The following is a 17334-nucleotide window of genomic DNA, read 5'->3' as shown; positions in this document are numbered from 1 at the left end:
TGGTTAGTGTGTTTTTTAAAATGAAACTGAGAATCTGGAAAATAGTTTGGTGGTCTGTTCCCCCTCTTCTCCCACCAACTAGTCCTTCATGCTGCCCTGTGCCGTGGAAAACACTGGTTTAAAGAATAAATAAAATATCCTATTCCACAGTTTATGTGCCAGATTCCATGCATCTGAAAGTCTTCGTGACTTCAAAAGACCATGCTATCCTTTAAACATTTTCTTTAATTTGCTTACTTTTTCTTAAATTACTATGACTCAAATGTGAGGAGTTTTAATATTGGTTTTGAAAAGATGTAAATACAACAAATATTCTGTAACAGTAAATTTTGTTTTTGCTTCAAGATAATGATATTCCCAGAAGGAACTTGCACAAACCGATCTTGTCTAATTACCTTCAAGCCTGGTAGGTATGAAGCATATCTTTCTTTATAGAATGTTCTCATATTGCATGATTTTTAAAATATATTGGTTGCCATTGTAAATGGTTTGCTGTTATAGAATTTGAATAAAAAAAACTGGCAATGAGGTGTGGTTGAAGTGGAAGTTTTTGATCCTATAGATGGACTCTAGTTTTATCGTTACACAAAATGTACATCTAATTAAATTACCATTTTTGACTGTTTTCTGGAATGTGTATAAGAATCTGAAAGACAAGTGTTTCTCCGACTGAATTTTTGCATTCCCTATGATGCTGGAGCAGTCTTAGCACCCCTCTGAAACATAGTCTAAGGGTTCAATGCACATCTGTAACTATTTGAGGCTGCTACAGTACTTGCTTCTGGGCAGTCTGTAGTTGACTCTCCTCTTCCCATTGGATGCCACACTTGTTCTTCAGCGGAGATGCCCTCTAGCCAGGCCTATGCTAAGACTTTTGGCAGTATAGTAATGTCAGATAAGGGGACTCCCCCCTACCCCCTTACCCTTTAGCCCTGGTCAACATTTCTGTACTCCCAAAAGCCTTACTGTAAACACAGTTGTAGTACAAAAGTGCTTTTGCTGGTATAGCTTATTTGGCATAGTTTGTCAACTCAGTATAAGCTATACCAGCTATACCAGCAAAAGCACTTTTATACTAATATAAATGTGAGTATATTAGGAGGTGTTGCTGGCTCTCCTGCTCCCCATTGCACTCTAGACCGCCCAGAAACCTGCTACCAGATCCCTTTACTGCCTCAAGTTCCTATTGTACCCACACTTCCAGTTTTCCACTGATCCAGCCCATTCTGCTCTCCACCCCCACTGGAAATGTACTCAACCTCCCTACTTCCCCTGGCCCTAGCTGTCTTAGTCTCCACTCCCTTCACCCACTTCCTCTGAAATCTTATTGCCTCTGACTTTTCCACTTGTTTCTTGGTGCCATAAGTCCTTTTCAGAGTTATTGCTTTGCAGAATACATTTCCCCATTCTGTATGGCCTACATTCTTTGTTCCTAGCTGGGTGACCTTCCAGATGCATTTTAATACAGGCAAATGGTTCATATGAGCTGTTCTTGCCAGGCACTCCAGATTACTCTGTGTAAGTGGTAAATGACAACAGATCACTTGACAGATCTTTATCTGCAAACTTTACTGGTAGAGATTGTATATCTTCTTCCTGATCACTGGTAGACATTAAATACCACTGAGACAAGAACAGATTGTGTTTGACTCCCCTCAAAGCACCTTAAGTTGGTGGTGGTGGATCCACATTAACAATTATATTTTGTACAATAGTTTCTAATATTTTGTTATTTATTATAGAGTGCTATTTTTCATCAGAATGTATTGTAGTACAAAGTCAGATGCCCTACAGAAGTTTATGTCCACACAGTTACCTTTATCAACAAAACTGGTAACTTCATAAAAATATATCAAATTTGTTTGCGAGACTTTTTTACGAGATACTTGACTATCAGATCTTTACCAAATTCACATCTGACAATAACTGTTAAAAGGCAGAAACAACAAATATATATAAAAAATCAACGATCCTGACCATGAGTCAGATTAAGGCTGTAATAAAATGTGTGTCTTCATAATTGATTGTTTTATGTAGGTTTTGGTGGATTTTGAAAGTCTGTATTTCCATTCTTGTAAATGCTTGTTTCTTCTAAATAAGATAGGTGTATACACTGTCAGTTACCAACACTGTCTTTTTTTAAATGACTTTTTCTGTGGAATATTGGTATATATTTTGCTACTTCCAGATCTTGTATTCTTTCCACTAGTATGTTATGAATTTGTGCTACTATACACAACAGACTAACCATGTAACCAGTAGTCACATAATCTTTTTTGATAATGAGTAATTTATTTGACAATAAGAAAATATGCCAAAGAGTAATGATGTGTAATGTGTGCTTTCCAGGAGCATTTATTCCTGGAGTTCCTGTCCAGCCAGTAGTTTTACGTTATCCGAACAAATTGGTAAGTTCAGCTTGCTCTGCAGATTAAGGGTTACTTTTTGTTGCTTTTTTGGACCTAACGTTGCCAGCCCCACTAGATGGAACTAGGAACAATTAGAAAAGAGAAACTGTCCACAGATTATACGAGGGAATGTACAGACCATTGGACACTTGGGCAATGAATGTATGGATGAGTAAAGCAAAATGGCCAAGAAACAGTATTTAGTCCACCGGGTCATTTTCAGTTAATTTATTATGCTTTTCTGGGATGATGGGTAAACATCCTGCCCATAAAAAGACAAAAAGGAAGGGACTGTAGGCCTTGCAGGAGCCCTAGGCATAACTAGCTGTGTGAACCAAAGATTGTGAAGCAGAGTAGGACTGGCCTTAGCAGAATAGTAACTCACTTGGTGTCTGCTAACCAAGTAAGCACGTTCCTGACTGGAGAGGATGGTACAAAAAGACACAGATCTCTCAAGTAACTATTTAAAAGCATTCATAAGAGATGATACAAGAATACACTGACCCCTTGTAAAGATAAGGAGGGGATGACAGGATAATGGATAAGGATCTTTTGTTCGAGCTCAGGTGTATGAGGATTAGGGTGGTAACTAACACCTACTGGAGTGTAGTAGCTAACTTGTTTGTATCAATGTATAAAAGGAGAAATGATAGGAGGGGAATCTTTGTGCTAGTCTAGGAGACAGGATCCTGGTATTCTGATTGAACTGGTATCATTGTTGCAGGCATACGTGTGTTAGTGTACCTGTAGCTCCTATGAGGCACTTGTACTGTGCTTTGTCAACAATAAACCTGGCTGAGCGCCTTTGCCACCGAACCGAACCTTGTGGTCTTTCTTTATGAAGAGTGTCAAGGGTTGTTCAATCAGCAAGCTGCACTCTCTGGTAGTGCAGCTAACACTGCAGCTCCAAGGACAGCAGCACTAGTAGCATTAATAACTTAGCAGCCTTAACAACACTCCACAACATTAATTCCACCTGATTTTCTCATGTATTCCTTTCATGCTCCTTCATATTCTGCTGCATGATAATTTCCTTTGTTTCCCTCGTCCTTACTTAAAGCCACGACAACAATTTTGCTTATTCCATTGCTTTGCAGATTTCCATGGCTTGTTCTCCAGTCAACTAACAATTTCTCCATAAATATGTGCTTTCTCATCTCTGTAGCCTACCACCAGCCTGTCTCTTACCAGGAAATCCTCAAAGGGGCCTTAAAATTGCAAGACTGGCTCTTGAGCATTGAGCTTATGACACATTCTTCAATACAGTAACTCCCCACTTAACGTCCTCTCGCTTAATGTTGTTTCGATCTTACGTCCCTGCTCAATTACAGAACATTAAATTAATTTAAAGTTGTGCAATGCTTCGCTATAACGTCGTTTGGCTGCCTGCTTTGTCCACAGCTGGCAGCCCCCCATCAGCTCCCCTACGCCCCCTCCACCCCACACAGCGCCTCCTGCCCGCCAGCAGACTCTGCGGATCAGTGCCTCCCCCCTCCTCCCACCGCCTCCTGCCTGCGGAAATCAGCTGGCTTGCGGTGTTCAGGAGGAGGGAGTGAGGACTCGGAACACAGGCTCCCCCTCCCTCCCCTGCTTCTTGAACTCCGCAAATCAGCTGATTGCTGCGGGCAGGAGTCAGGGGAGGGAGGGGCGAGGCTGCGCACCAAGTCCTCGCTCCTCCCCCCTCCCTCCTGCCCCCTGAACGCCACAAGCCAGCTGATTGCCGCGGGCAAGAGCGAGGATGTGGCGTGCCTCTCCCCTGCCTCTTGCCCGTGGCAATCACCTGGCTTGCAGCACTGAGGAGGGAGGGAGGGGGAGCCTGCGCACCATGTCCATGCTCTTCCCGCTCCCTCCTGCCTCCTGAACGCCGCAAGCCAGCTGATTGCCGGAGGCAGGGGAAGGAGGGGGGAGGAGCAAGGACACAGCGTGCGGAGTAAAGGGGGAGGAGGGGGGGGGAGAAGAGGCGGGTTAAGGGTGGGGAAGGGGTGGAGTGGGCGGGCTGAGGGTGAGCCCCCTGCCCCAGTGCTTGCAGAGTAGGGGAAGCTGCTGCTGCTGTGCAATATGCTTCTCCTAGCTTACAGCACCTTCAGCCTCTTTGCCTGCCTCATTGGCTCCAGGGCCAGTGGGCTGTGTCTGTATGGGGTAAGGCCGGGGCACCTCCCAACTATAGTACTGTACTGTATGGCAAAAAAAAATTTCCCTGGAACCTAACCCCCACCCCTCCCACCCGCATTTATATTCATTCTTATGGGCAAATTGGATTTGCTTAACATCGTTTCACTTAGTCGCATTGTCAAGGTTCCTCCCCGACTCTGAACTCTAGGGTACAGATGTGGGGACCTGCATGAAAAACCTCCTAAGCTTATCTTTACCAGCTTAGGTCAAAACTTCCCCAAGGTACAAAATATTCCACCCTTTTGTTCTTGGATTGGCCGCTACCACCACCAAACAAATACTGGTTACTGGGGAAGAGCTGTTTGGACACGTCTTTTCCCCCAAAATACTTCCCAAAACCTTGCACCCCACTTCCTGGACAAGGTTTGGTAAAAAGCCTCACCAATTTGCCTAGGTGACTACAGACCCAGACCCTTGGATCTTAAGAACAATGAACAATCCTCCCAACACTTGCACCCCCCCCTTTCCAGGGAAATGTTGGATAAAAAGCCTCACCAGTTTGCATAGGTGACCACAGACCCAAACCCTTGGATCTGAGAACAATGAAAAAGCATTCAGTTTTCTTACAAAAAGACTTTTAATAGAAATAGAAGTAAATAGAAATAAAAAAAAAAATCCCCCCTGTAAAGTCAGGATGGTAGATACCTTACAGGGTAATTAGATTCAAAACATAGAGAACCCCTCTAGGCAAAAACCTTAAGTTACAAAAAAGATACACAGACAGAAATAGTTATTCTATTCAGCACAATTCTTTTCTCAGCCATTTAAAGAAATCATAATCTAACACGTACCTAGCTAGATTACTTACTAAAAGTTCTAAGGCTTCATTCCTGGTCTATCCCCGGCAAAGACAGAATATAGACAGACTCACATACCCTTTGTTTCTCTCCCTTCTCCCAGCTTTTGAAAGTATCTTGTCTCCTCATTGGTCATTTTGGTCAGGTGCCAGCGAGGTTACCTTTAGCTTCTTAACCCTTTACAGGTGAGAGGAGATTTCCTCTGGCCAGGAGGGATTTTAAAGGGGTTTACTCTTTCCTTTATATTTATGACACGCATTTTTCAGGAACATAACTACAATGTTAAGTGAGGAGTTACTGTACTTTCTTGTTTCTTTTGCACTCTTGTGTGGAAGAGGAATCTTTCTAGGTACACAAGCTTCAACCTGTGCTATGACCCTATCATAATCAGTGCTGTCCATGAGTGAGAGCTGGAAGCTATTATAAATACATATTTAGAGCATCTATACCAGCCACAGATAACATCACTTTTCTGGCACTACTCGTTGTCTGTGTTTACATAACAGGGTAGTGAGAGCCTATTATAAGCTTCAGCCAGTCTGTCTCATGCAGCGCAGAGCCCCACCTTCCAAAATAGAGACTGATCATTGGTCTTTGCAGCCACTGCCCATATCCTTACTCAGTAATGACAGCCAATCCACAGGTGCGGCGGGACGGCTACATAAGTTACAACTGCTTGAGAGACTTTTGGGTTGAGAGTTTTTTGCCCAGGAATGTTAACAGATGCAACAAACTGCTAGAATTTCCCAGGTCAGAGAGGTCATATCAGCTGCTTAAAGTGGTGGCTAGAATACTGAGTTGAATCCATTACCTAATGATATCACTGCCCAGAAAAGAGGTTCTATGAAATTGCCCACTTTTGAGAACTGATTTTCCTATTTGCTAGTCAAATAGTGGCAATCTAGGCAGGAGGCTTAATTTCTCCGGTATCTACAGGACTGTGGTTGCTGTTGTAGGCCATAGGTGTACTCTCTGATTTGAAAGATTCAGGCAAACACTCAGAAGCCTGAGGGAGGGTGCCTGAAAAGGAAAGACTCCTACAAAAGAAACCCACACTTAATAGGACTGCACTCCCAGGGTACTTTAGCCGCACCAGCATCACCAGTAGCAGCCCTTCTAACAATGGAAGATTACAATTGGCTGTTGGAAGTTGCCACATCACCCTAGAAGTAGGGTGAGTCTTAAGTCACATTCCAGCATTGGCTGTGGTGGAAAGTGCCCCTTTTTCTTTGAATATAACATATTTTTGTTTTTATCGAGATCAGAAACAATTTAAACTCAGGATTTAACTTCAGCCATTATAGTCAATTCACTATTTCTTGGCTCCTGACCTTTCGGATTCATTTAAGTATATTTAACTTTGATTTTTGTGTTTTTTGTACCTGCTACTTTCTTTTATTCTGTTTCTGTTTTAAGCAGTGATGAAGGTATTAAAGCAAGATTTTGACATTATCCATAACTTTCAAGATCCTGGGACTCTTAATCTTATTGATTCTAAATTGAGTTTGGGTACCTAGCATCAAATTTAGAAACACACAGTTAAGAGGGTGTAGTGCTTAAACTACTATCTCTCTGATATTTCCTTCTTGAAAACTAAACTCCTTATCTTTCTTCCAAAACCTCTTTACTCCTCCATTTTCCATTGGTATCTTATATCCATCTACCTAGTTGCTCAAGCCCGTAACCTGGAAGTCATTGTAAACTCCTCCCCCTCCCTTACACGGCAAATTCAGGTCTTTGCCAAATCTTGCATTTTCTTCCTCCAGCATTTCTAAGCTTCTTCCCCTCCCCCCGCTCCCCCACACAATTAAAACTCATTTTTCTATAGGCCCTCAATCTTCCCTTTTGGCTGCTGTCCCCTTCTCCTTTCTTGCCTCCTTGACACCAATGTTGTTACCCTCTTCCAATTCCTGTCCATTCAGAACATGGGCACTAAGAAAACCTTCCTCACTTGATCTAAATATTGCATCTCCCCATTATTCCTTTCTTCACTGGATCAAGTTTGTTTCTTGATCTCCTCTTCTAGGTCCTGCATAACTATCCCTTCCTACTTTCTACCCAGTCTCTTATGTTATGTTTCACTCCTTTTACTCCAGCCTTGATGCCGAGCTTGTCCACTTCTTCTACAATAATTTCTGTGCTTTTTTCCAGGCTTCCCCTTTTCTGAACTAGTCCACAAAGGCAGTACCCTCTCCTGTTTCAAATACCTCTTAAAGTCCCACTTCTACTATAATGCCAACAAAAAGGTAGCTAGCTCATATTGGCAAGGTAGAGGTGCAATTGAGAATAGCTTTATTTCTGTGTGCCTTTACTGGCAATTCTCTTGTCACACAGTCAGCGCAGACCTCCAACAAGATTAAGCTAATTAAGGAAGAATTTACAAGGCGGAGTCCATAGAGTAATTGTAATGTTTTCGGGTTTTTTTATGTACTGCATCTTCAATTTTCTATGGCTGTCTTTCTTCAGAGAAAAAGAAATTTGTGTTCAAGCCAATACAGAGAGTCAGAGGGAGAGCCAGTGTAATCTCTCGAGACAGTACTTCTGTTCCTTTACTGTTTTGTTCTCTTAAGCAAAAGTCAAGGACGCTGCCTAAGTGTTTGCTTTTTGTATGTGAACAATCTGTTAATCAGGGAAACGAATCTGCACCGTATTTATTTCTAAATATATTTTTCAGTGTTTTGTCTTTTGAGGGATTTCTGGGTCTGTAAGTGGGCTATAAATTGGATTATTTTGTGTGTAAAAGCTGGGCTTAACCGATATTTGTTTTGTAGCTTTTCAAAGGCAGATTGAAGTTCCTGTCTTAGTGGACTTACTTTAATGTAAGAGAGATTTTTAAAATAGTGGATTGTGGTTTCCATGAAAATTTAGAGCATGTGCCATGCATTGTGCTGTGAAAGAGTAATTGAATTTGCAATGTGTCTTTTTTTGTTTGTAGGATACTATCACATGGACATGGCAAGGTCCAGGAGCGTAAGTCAATCCTATTTTATTCCTTTGTGCCGCAATTGCTTTCCTGAATTAGTTTGGTATTGTTATATGAAATGGTACAAGTGTGCTTTCAAATATTTTAGCTCTATTCTCACCCAGAAAAAGTCTGGAGATAGAGGGTTTTGTATAAGAAATTAATGACAGATTTTGAATCTTGTAGACCAAGAGGAAAAGTGAATTCTATGGAAAATGCCCTGCCATCAGCCTCCTCCTATATCTGAGCTATTAGCTGAGTGCCTTAATTGATCTTACCTGCTGTAATATAGCATCAAGATAAGAGGTGGTTTTTCAGGCAGCCAGAACTCTAATCATTTAAAGCTTTGTAGGTTTAAACCAGCACCTCAAATTGAATCAGAAACCAGTATGGGCTAAAGGTGTAAGATGTTTTCTGGGAAAATACCTCTGAGTGGGCTGCCACACTCAGAACTTGTGAAAGTTTTCTCCAGACAGCTCTGTTCAATCAACATGGTACTTGACAAATGTCAAGCAAAGAAGACTCTACATTTGTCTGTCCCCCACCAGAAAAGGGTCTGTTCCATAAAGGCAAACAATCCATTCTGAATCCAGGTGGTCTGTGACTCCTGACAGTACAAAACATATACAACTTTGCTACTGATTGGAGGTAACTCAGATTCACCAGGCTGTTCCTCATCTGCTTCAGTTCCTTGGTGAATTAGTGCCTTAGGGACTTCTGTAGCTATAGTGGAAGACAAAATATTTTAGAACCCTACTAAACTATTAGTTGACTGCCTGGAGAGTAGTTTCTCTGTGCCGTCTGAAACTGAACTGGTTCTGTTATGTTCCAAGGCTAGACTAATAAAACATCTGCTTTTACACCCAACTTCAAAATAAAGGTGGGTAATAGTTTGTTGCACAAGTCAAAACAAAAAGTCTCAGCAACTTCTGACTTCTTTATTTAAACGACATAGGTGTTCATCATGACACTTTTTAAAGCAAATTTACTACTTTGTTAAAAGTATATCAATGTGGACTTGTTACATAATGAATGTCACTTTTACTACAGCTTCAGATTTCCCACTTTATTGCCTTGCTTTTAATATGCAACTTTGGAATAAACATTCTTAGACAGATGGTCACGGAAAGCAGTAAAGACACGTAAAGGTGCAATCCAAAAGTAGTTTTATTTTCTAAAGATGCATCTTACCTGAAAAACATAATGTTAGGTGAAGAGTTCAGCATGCTGTGTATTGCTTATTTGCTACATTCAAAACTTGTCTTTTTTTTATTTTTTAAGGCTGGAAATTCTGTGGCTTACCTTGTGTCAGTTTCACAATTTTGTGGAAATTGAGGTTAGTATAAAAGCAGTACTGCTTTCTATTTTAGGCAATACCAAACTTCATTTCTTGTAGACTGTGTAAACATGATAAACTATTATTTCTGCAGCAAAGCAGTGTAATTAAAATGTATAATCAGACTTAAAATGTTAACACTGCATTGCACGCAGACTGAATATAACTCACATTTTGCATAAATAGCTCTGTTGAAAGCTTGACTCACCAAGTTTCAGCAGAACTAGCCTTCCTCTGCACTTACAAGATTAACCTCTTAATCACCATGTAGTTCTGTCTGCTAAGGGACGGTTATGCATAAAAATGCTTTCGAAAGGGCTTGTTAACATACTGGTAACTATTTATACCTTATTTTAGATATTAGTATTGATGTGCAACTAAGGATTTTCTTCAGGAATAAAAGTAACTGCATACAATTTCTTCTCATCCAAACAAACTCTTACTTCATGCCACAAATATTAAAGTTGCACAGTTAAGCACACAAGAGTCAAGAAATGAAAAAGTTAAGGTTTCCTGTACAACCTTAACTTTGTTCCCTTGTTTATTTTTACTACAATAGTCTTCTATTACATGATCACATACTATTTTTCTCAAAAGATATAGTTTAATATACATTTTTCTATAGCATTGCTTATGTATTTTATAGCACTTTGTACTGTATTTCATTCTTGAATGCTTATACTATTTTGATTGTTATAATTGTCCAGGGTATCTTTGATTGTTTTTTTTTTTTTAATGGTTTCTTCTCTCAGGTACATATTTTAATAACTTACCAGCTGTTTCTCTCAGAATAACACAACCTTCCTTAGGTGCAGTAGATTCCTAGATTAAGGCCAGAAGGCACCATTGTGATCATCTAATCTAATAATTTAGCAGAGGAGATAAGGCAGTTAGTTTGCAGTTAACACTTACTATTGCTCTGTTACACAGTGTACCACTGGTTAAGTATAAGTTACTTTTAAAAACAATATATGGCATAAATAGGGTAGTACACAGTAAAGTTGCTAAACAAATTTGTCTCAGGTCGTAGAAACACTTGTACAATATCTTATTGGAGTATTTGCATGCAGTTAACTTTTGTGTTTCCTGATTTTTTTTCAGTGCTTAACCATGTGTTCTTTAATGTTCTTAGCATAATTAAATTAATTTCCCAGACTTTTTGTGAAAAAGTAAAAAGTAGTTCCCTTCCAGGGCTTCAGAATTCTGTTGGTTTACAAAAATTGGCAAATAAATCTGGAACTATTTAACTAGAAAGCACTGAATCTTTGTCCTATGCCATTCTTGTGCACCTCATAGAAAGGTGAGCGTAAAAGTTATGTGGCAGGGGCTGACATTTTATTCTTTAAGGCACATTAGAGTGGAGCTCCCTCCTGTATACCTCCATAATCTGCATAGGAACACTACCTCAGTTACTTTAACTTTACAACATCTACAGGCTATAAAGGGCCTGGTTCTGTTACCCTTTGTCATTCTTGCATAGTATCTTATGTTACACTTAGTCCAAATTTATATTTGTGGTAAATTGAATGGAAAATCAATATTACTGTTCACACAGTAAATTGATTCTCGGAGAAATTAAAGCCAGCGGACTCAGACTCTTGGTGTGCAGGAACCTTCTTTCAACCCCTGCTCATTTTATTATCTTGAGCTTTATATGTTACATAAGGTGACCCAGGGATAACTACTTTTAAGTCAGTGGAATTCATTTAGATTTATACAATTGTAATTGAGAAAAATATGCCTTTATGGGGTTCTGTACAGAGAGAAGGTCACAGTCCCTGTCCCAAAGAAGGATTAATCATTTTATATTGGTGCACTTAACTTTGTTAACAGATTGAGAAGTTTTCCAGATTTCAAAATGGAATAATAATATTTAATCAGGTAGTGTTAAAAAGAAAGAAATAAAAAGAAAAGCTGAGACCCGAACAACCATCTCTTTGACAACTGGGTATTTGAAATAAAATGAAAAAAAATTCTGCTACTAATTGAGATAAAGTAACTTTTATAAAAAAATATATTTCACAAGTAGGCTATGTTAAAGGGTTTTTTAGTAAAATCTACATTTTTGTACATTTTGAACAAGTTTAAATAGAATCCATTCCAAATACAATTTAAAGTTCTCTACAGACATTATGCACTGGGTGTCTATTCAAGGATGTTGGGCTTCCAGTGTAAGACAGCAAAGAACTCTTAGCTGTCAAAGGTATCTTGGTTCTCTAAATCAGTGTTTCTCAACCTTTTTGATACTAGGGACTGGCTTGCTGCCTTCCTAAATGGTGTCATGGAGATCTCAGGAACCCGCACTGGTCCATGAACCCATTGTTGGGAAACAGTGCTCTAAATTACTGGTAGCTCAGACACATTTTAACTTGCCCCTGGAATATCCAGTGTTGCCCCAGTTTCCTCTTTGGCTGGCTAAGATTGCCAGCTTCCATTTGATACCTATCCGGGAAGTAGAAATGACTTGATAGGCTTCCAAAACAAATTATTGTCCCCTTGAACTCGATATTAAATAGGGTTTAAGAAAACATAATCTGTTCAAACTACTCTACTCTCCCAGTGTATTCAACGGTTTAAAAAATGGAGTGGATTTTCAAGAGTTTAGCTTTGGTTTAACTCTCTTCCCATTGAAATTAATCTGAGTTTTACCATGGACTTTAATAGAAGCAGAGGTAGGCCATTCTGAGTACATTTTAAAATGCATGGGATTTTGCCCAAAGCCCATGGGAGAGTTTGGTGCTTCAGATAGCTTTGGCTAGATGATAAATTGGCCAAACTTATTAAAGTAACTCCTCACTTAACATCGTCCCGGTTAACGTTGTTTCACTGTTACGTTGCTGATCTATTAGAGAACATGCTTGTTTAAAGTTGCACAATTCTCCCGTATAATGTTGTTTGGTAGCCGCCTGCTTTGTCCACTGCTTGCAGGAAGAGCAGCCCGTTGAAGCCAGCTGGTGGGGGCTTGGAACCAGGGTGGACCGGCAGTCCCCCTATCAGCTTCCCTAAGTTTCCTGTGCGGCAGCCGCCCAGCAGGCTATTAATTGCCGGGCAGTTCAGGTGTCCCTCCCCCCACTGCCATGTGCTGCTCCTGCCCTCTGCCTTGGAGCTGCTCCTGGGAGCCTCCTGCTTGCTGTGCAGAGAGTGTGGGGGAAGAGGGGTGCTGATGTCAGGGTGTCCCCCTCCCCCCGCTCCTGTACCCCATCTCCGACAGGGCTCAGGATGGAGGGAGCTTACTGGCAGCAGCTGCTGTCTCAACTTGCTGATCTACTTAAAAAGGCAGTGTACTAAGAGTGGGGTTAGCATACTTAAAGGGGCAATATGCGTCTCTCTCACATGCATGCACGCACACACATATACATGGTGTGTGTCTGTCTCTCACACATGCATCCCCCGGCACTTTGGAAAGTGGAGGGAGTTGTGCACTCCATTGGGATAGTGTGGGTTCATCATCACATTCAGCCACTGCCATGCATTTATTGTGTCTCCACCCCCAATTTGTGCTGCCTTGTAGAGTGTGAGGCTACATTAACAACGTGTTAACCCTTGAGGGCTCAACCAAGTGCTAGTTCATCATTTAGCAGCAAGGCATTCCCTGGGAAATATCCCACCCTCTGACTCCACCACCTCAACCAAGTCTGGCAAAAAAAATTTCCCTGTAACCTAACCCCTCCATTTACATTAATTCTTATGGGGAAATTGGATTCACTTAACATCGTTTCACTTAAAGTAGCATTTTTCAAGAACATAACTACAACGTTAAGTGAGGAGTTACTGTACATAGCACCCACAAACTCTAATATTGGTTACTGAGACACTCATAGTGAAAGGTCTTGCTCATAAAGAGTCACGGTACTCTGTTGCAGACTACCACACTTATTTATCTAAATAATTTAGTCATGTGGAATGTCTTCAGCAAAAATTTAGTGTTCAAAAAAGTTGCTTTAGCAGGTATAAGCTGGGCCTGGCCTGGCCCAAGATGTTGGATGGCCTTTGATGCAGGCAATACAATGGTGAAAGCTGTGATGCCCATAGATACTCATGTCTATTCACTTCAGTTTTTAGGAGATCCATATGCTTTTATGCAGCGTTTTCCCTTGGCCTCCATATCTGATGCCTAGTTTGGGCAAGCTATCTTGCAGCCTTTTTTATATCTTTTAGAGGAAGTAAAGATGTTGTAATTCTTGTTAGCTAAAGACACTAGGCCAGATTCTTACAGCTAAACCGCACAGAACACAAGCCGGGGGGATGGTAGTGCAAAGGATGTGTTCAGTTAATTTTTGTGTGTTCTGAACAACTTGCAATGTATTTGAGTGCTCTTGGGCTACTTTCACCATGCTGAGCTGCAATGGCCACGTTGGGAAGAATACAGTGGAGGACTGAGGTAGCAGTCTGACCACTCTCTTCCCTTGCTACACTGGCAGAAGGGATAAGGGGGTTGTAGATTAAAAACCCCTAGATCATCTCTGGGCTATCAAAGGATCATCCTCATATTGGCCTGTTTATTCATATTGTGATTGTCTGGTCTGCCGTTTTCTGTAACTTAGGACTTGGTTGTATTAATTTCTGCTTCAAGTCCAATAGCTGTAGTATAACTACAGTATTTCTTTTGCAAAACCATCTAATCTTCATTTTAAAATTGCCAGCAGTGGAGACCTGGAGCTTACAAAGCTGTTCCACTGATTAATTGCCTTCCCTGTTAAAAAAAACAAACAAACAAACACAAAACAAAACAAAACAAACAAAAAAAACAAAACAAAACAAAACAAAAAAAACAAAACAAAAAACAAAAAAACCCAAAAGTGAGCCTTATTTATCGTCTGAATTTTCCTGGCTTCAGCTTCCATCCATTGGTTCTTTTTATACCTTTGTCTGCTATATTGAAGAGCCTTCTGTTATCAAATATTTGTTCCTCAAGAAGGAACATATAGATTGTGATCAACTCACCCGTTTAACCTTCTCTTTGATAGACTCAAGGGACTCAATTTATTTAGCTTATCACTCAAAGGCATGTTTTTCAATCTTTTAATCATTCTTCAGCTCTTCTCTGAACTCTTTCCATTTTTCGAAATCTTTCTTGAACTGTTGACCCCAGAATTAGATATAAAATAACCTTTTGACCATTACTCAGTATTCCCTTTTGTAAACCGAAAGGTAGCATTAGCCCTTTTGGCCAAAGCATTGCACTGTGAGTTCATGTTCAGCTGATTATCTACTATGACCCCCGAGTCTTTTCAGAGTTGTTGCTTCCCAGGATAGTGTCTCTCCTCCTGTAACTGTGGCCTACATTCTTTGTTCCTAGATGTATGACGTTGCATTTGGCCATATTGAAACACCTTGTTTGCCTGTGTCCTGCTTACCAAGCGGTCCAGGTCACTCTATATCAGTGACCTGTCCTCTTCATTATTTGCCAGTCCACCAATCTTTGTGTCATCCACAAACTTTATCAGTGATGATTTTGTTTTCTTCCAGGTCATTGATAAAAATGTTAGTATAGGGCCAAGAACCGATTAACAGTAACATTTAGAAACTTGTCAGTTAGTTGGCTTTTAACCCATTTCATATGTGCCATGTTGATTTTGTATTCTAGTTTCTTAATCAAGATGTCATATAGTTCCAAGTCAAATGCATTATAGAAGTCTAAATATATTACATCAACACTATTACCTTTTATCAGCCAAACCTATCGTCTTGTAAAAAGATATCAAGGTAGTTGGAAAAGATCTAGTTTCCATAAACTCATAGTGACTAGCATTTAATTATGATTCCCCTCCTTTAATTCTTTATTAATTGAATCCCATATCACCTGCTCTGTTGTTTTGCCTAGGACATGGGTTCTCAGATTTAATTGCACCGTGACCCCCTTCTGATAACAAAAGTTGCTACACAACCCTAGGGATGGGGATTGAAGCCTGAGCCTGCCCAAGCCTCGCTGCCCTAGGAGGAGGAGGAGACAAGCTCAAGTCCCACTGCCGTTAGCAGAGGGCCCAAAGCTGAAGCCCAAGAACTTCAACCTCAGGTGGTGGGCCTCGGGCTTCAGCTTTGGCCCTGGGCGGTGGGGCTTGAGCTTTGGCTCCAGTCCCCAGGAAGTCTAATGCCAGCCCTGGTGACCCCATTAAAACGGGGGTCCCCACTTTGGGTCCCAACCCACAGTTTGAGAACTGCTGGCTAGGATTAATAGCAGGCTGACAGGCCTATATTTATCCAGATCTTCCTGCGTACCCATTTTAAATATTGGCACATTATTAGCTTTCTTTCAGTCCCCTGGAATTTTCTCAGTGTTCCAATAGTTACTGAACATCAACATTAATGATCCAAAGTGCTCATGAGCCAGCTCTTCTAAAGCTCTTGGGTGCAAGTTAGCTGGATCTGCTGATTTAAGTGTCTAACTTATTAGTGGCTGCTGTTTAATGTCAGACTTAATTACTATTAGAATGAAAAGTATTTCTTCATGTGCTATATACAGTTGCTTCTGTCACAAACACAGAACAGAAATATTTATTGAACACTTCTGACTTTTCTGCATGATGATTGACAATTCTACCATGTCTGTCTAGGAATGGACCAGCACCGTTGTTAAGATTCCTTTTTGGTTTTGATATACTTTACAATAAATAAATAAAACCACCTTATTGTCCTTAACTCTGCTTTCCATAAATTTCTCATTGTGTCCCTTTGCTGGTTTACACCAGCTTTAGTAACACATTATGTCAGAAGCCTCATTGGATTTGAGACTTTGACCCAGCAAATCACTGGCCTCCCACTCTCTTTAAAAGTTGAAATGTTATTCATACATCTGGATTTTTTGGTATAATTTTAATGTCTGAATTGACTGAAATTTAGGATCCATTGCTTTCCACTGATAAAGGAATTGATTTAGAAGATTTTAGCAGGAGAAGAGGTACTAATGAATAGTAAGAAAACTGTAGGTTACAGCTACCAGTACCACAGAGATCCCAAAAAAACTTTAAGTGTGAGGAAAATGTATGGTTGACTGCACTGGTAGCTCAAGAATGAAATCCGGTGATATACCTTCAGAGCACAAGCATTAAAAGGGTACTTCGATCATAAATTGTGTTCCTCTGACAAGCAAGTAATTTTTCTCATAAGTCACTTTAATATTCTTTTGTCATACTGTTAAATTTTCAGTATTAGACACCTTTCGCAATCCAGATAAGTGAGGGATTGTCACCACCTGCCCTGCAACCTTGGGTGCCTCACAATGCTTTGATGTTGTAGCTCCCAACCTGGGCCACTCACAGAAAGCCTATTAGCATGCAGGTCACACACTGACTGTATATAGCTGCAGCCCTGGTCCAGCAGCTCTGACCTCTAGCAGCCTGTCAGCAACACCACCGGTCACACTCTGGCTTCCACCAGCCTTGGTTACTACTTGCCGGTTGACCCCCAACACACTCCTAGTGCCAAATTTGTCCAACAATGAGTGTTCTTCACTATCCAGGCCACTTCTGGATACTTCAGATATTAAAGGTCAGTTGCCCTTGTAAAGGATCAATATTCAACAGTTTGCCACTTTAACTGGAATTCCCAAACAGTTCAGTTTAAACACAGCATTGGATTGGTTTGGATTAAAAAATGTTAATTTATTATAAAAGAAGATAGGATTCGAAGTGAATTCAAGTATCAGGTATTAAAGTCAGA

At 40.5% G+C, this 17334-nt stretch overlaps 1 protein-coding gene across 1 annotated transcript in view; it reads left to right on the top strand.

Moving 5' to 3' along the window:
* LPCAT1 (lysophosphatidylcholine acyltransferase 1) overlaps positions 1–17334 on the top strand; it is a 135640-nt gene that overhangs the window by 51504 nt on the left and 66802 nt on the right. The window contains exons 5-8 of the mRNA XM_074945089.1: positions 346–406; positions 2350–2408; positions 8313–8347; positions 9621–9675. Coding sequence (XP_074801190.1) covers positions 346–406; positions 2350–2408; positions 8313–8347; positions 9621–9675 — 210 coding nt within the window. The remainder of the gene's footprint in view (positions 1–345; positions 407–2349; positions 2409–8312; positions 8348–9620; positions 9676–17334) is intronic.

The sequence above is a fragment of the Natator depressus genome, chromosome 2 (genome assembly GCF_965152275.1).
Source record: "Natator depressus isolate rNatDep1 chromosome 2, rNatDep2.hap1, whole genome shotgun sequence".
Classification (NCBI taxonomy): Eukaryota; Metazoa; Chordata; order Testudines; family Cheloniidae; genus Natator; species Natator depressus.
Note: the sequence above shows the minus strand (reverse complement) of the source record. Positions and strands in the feature narration are given on the sequence as shown.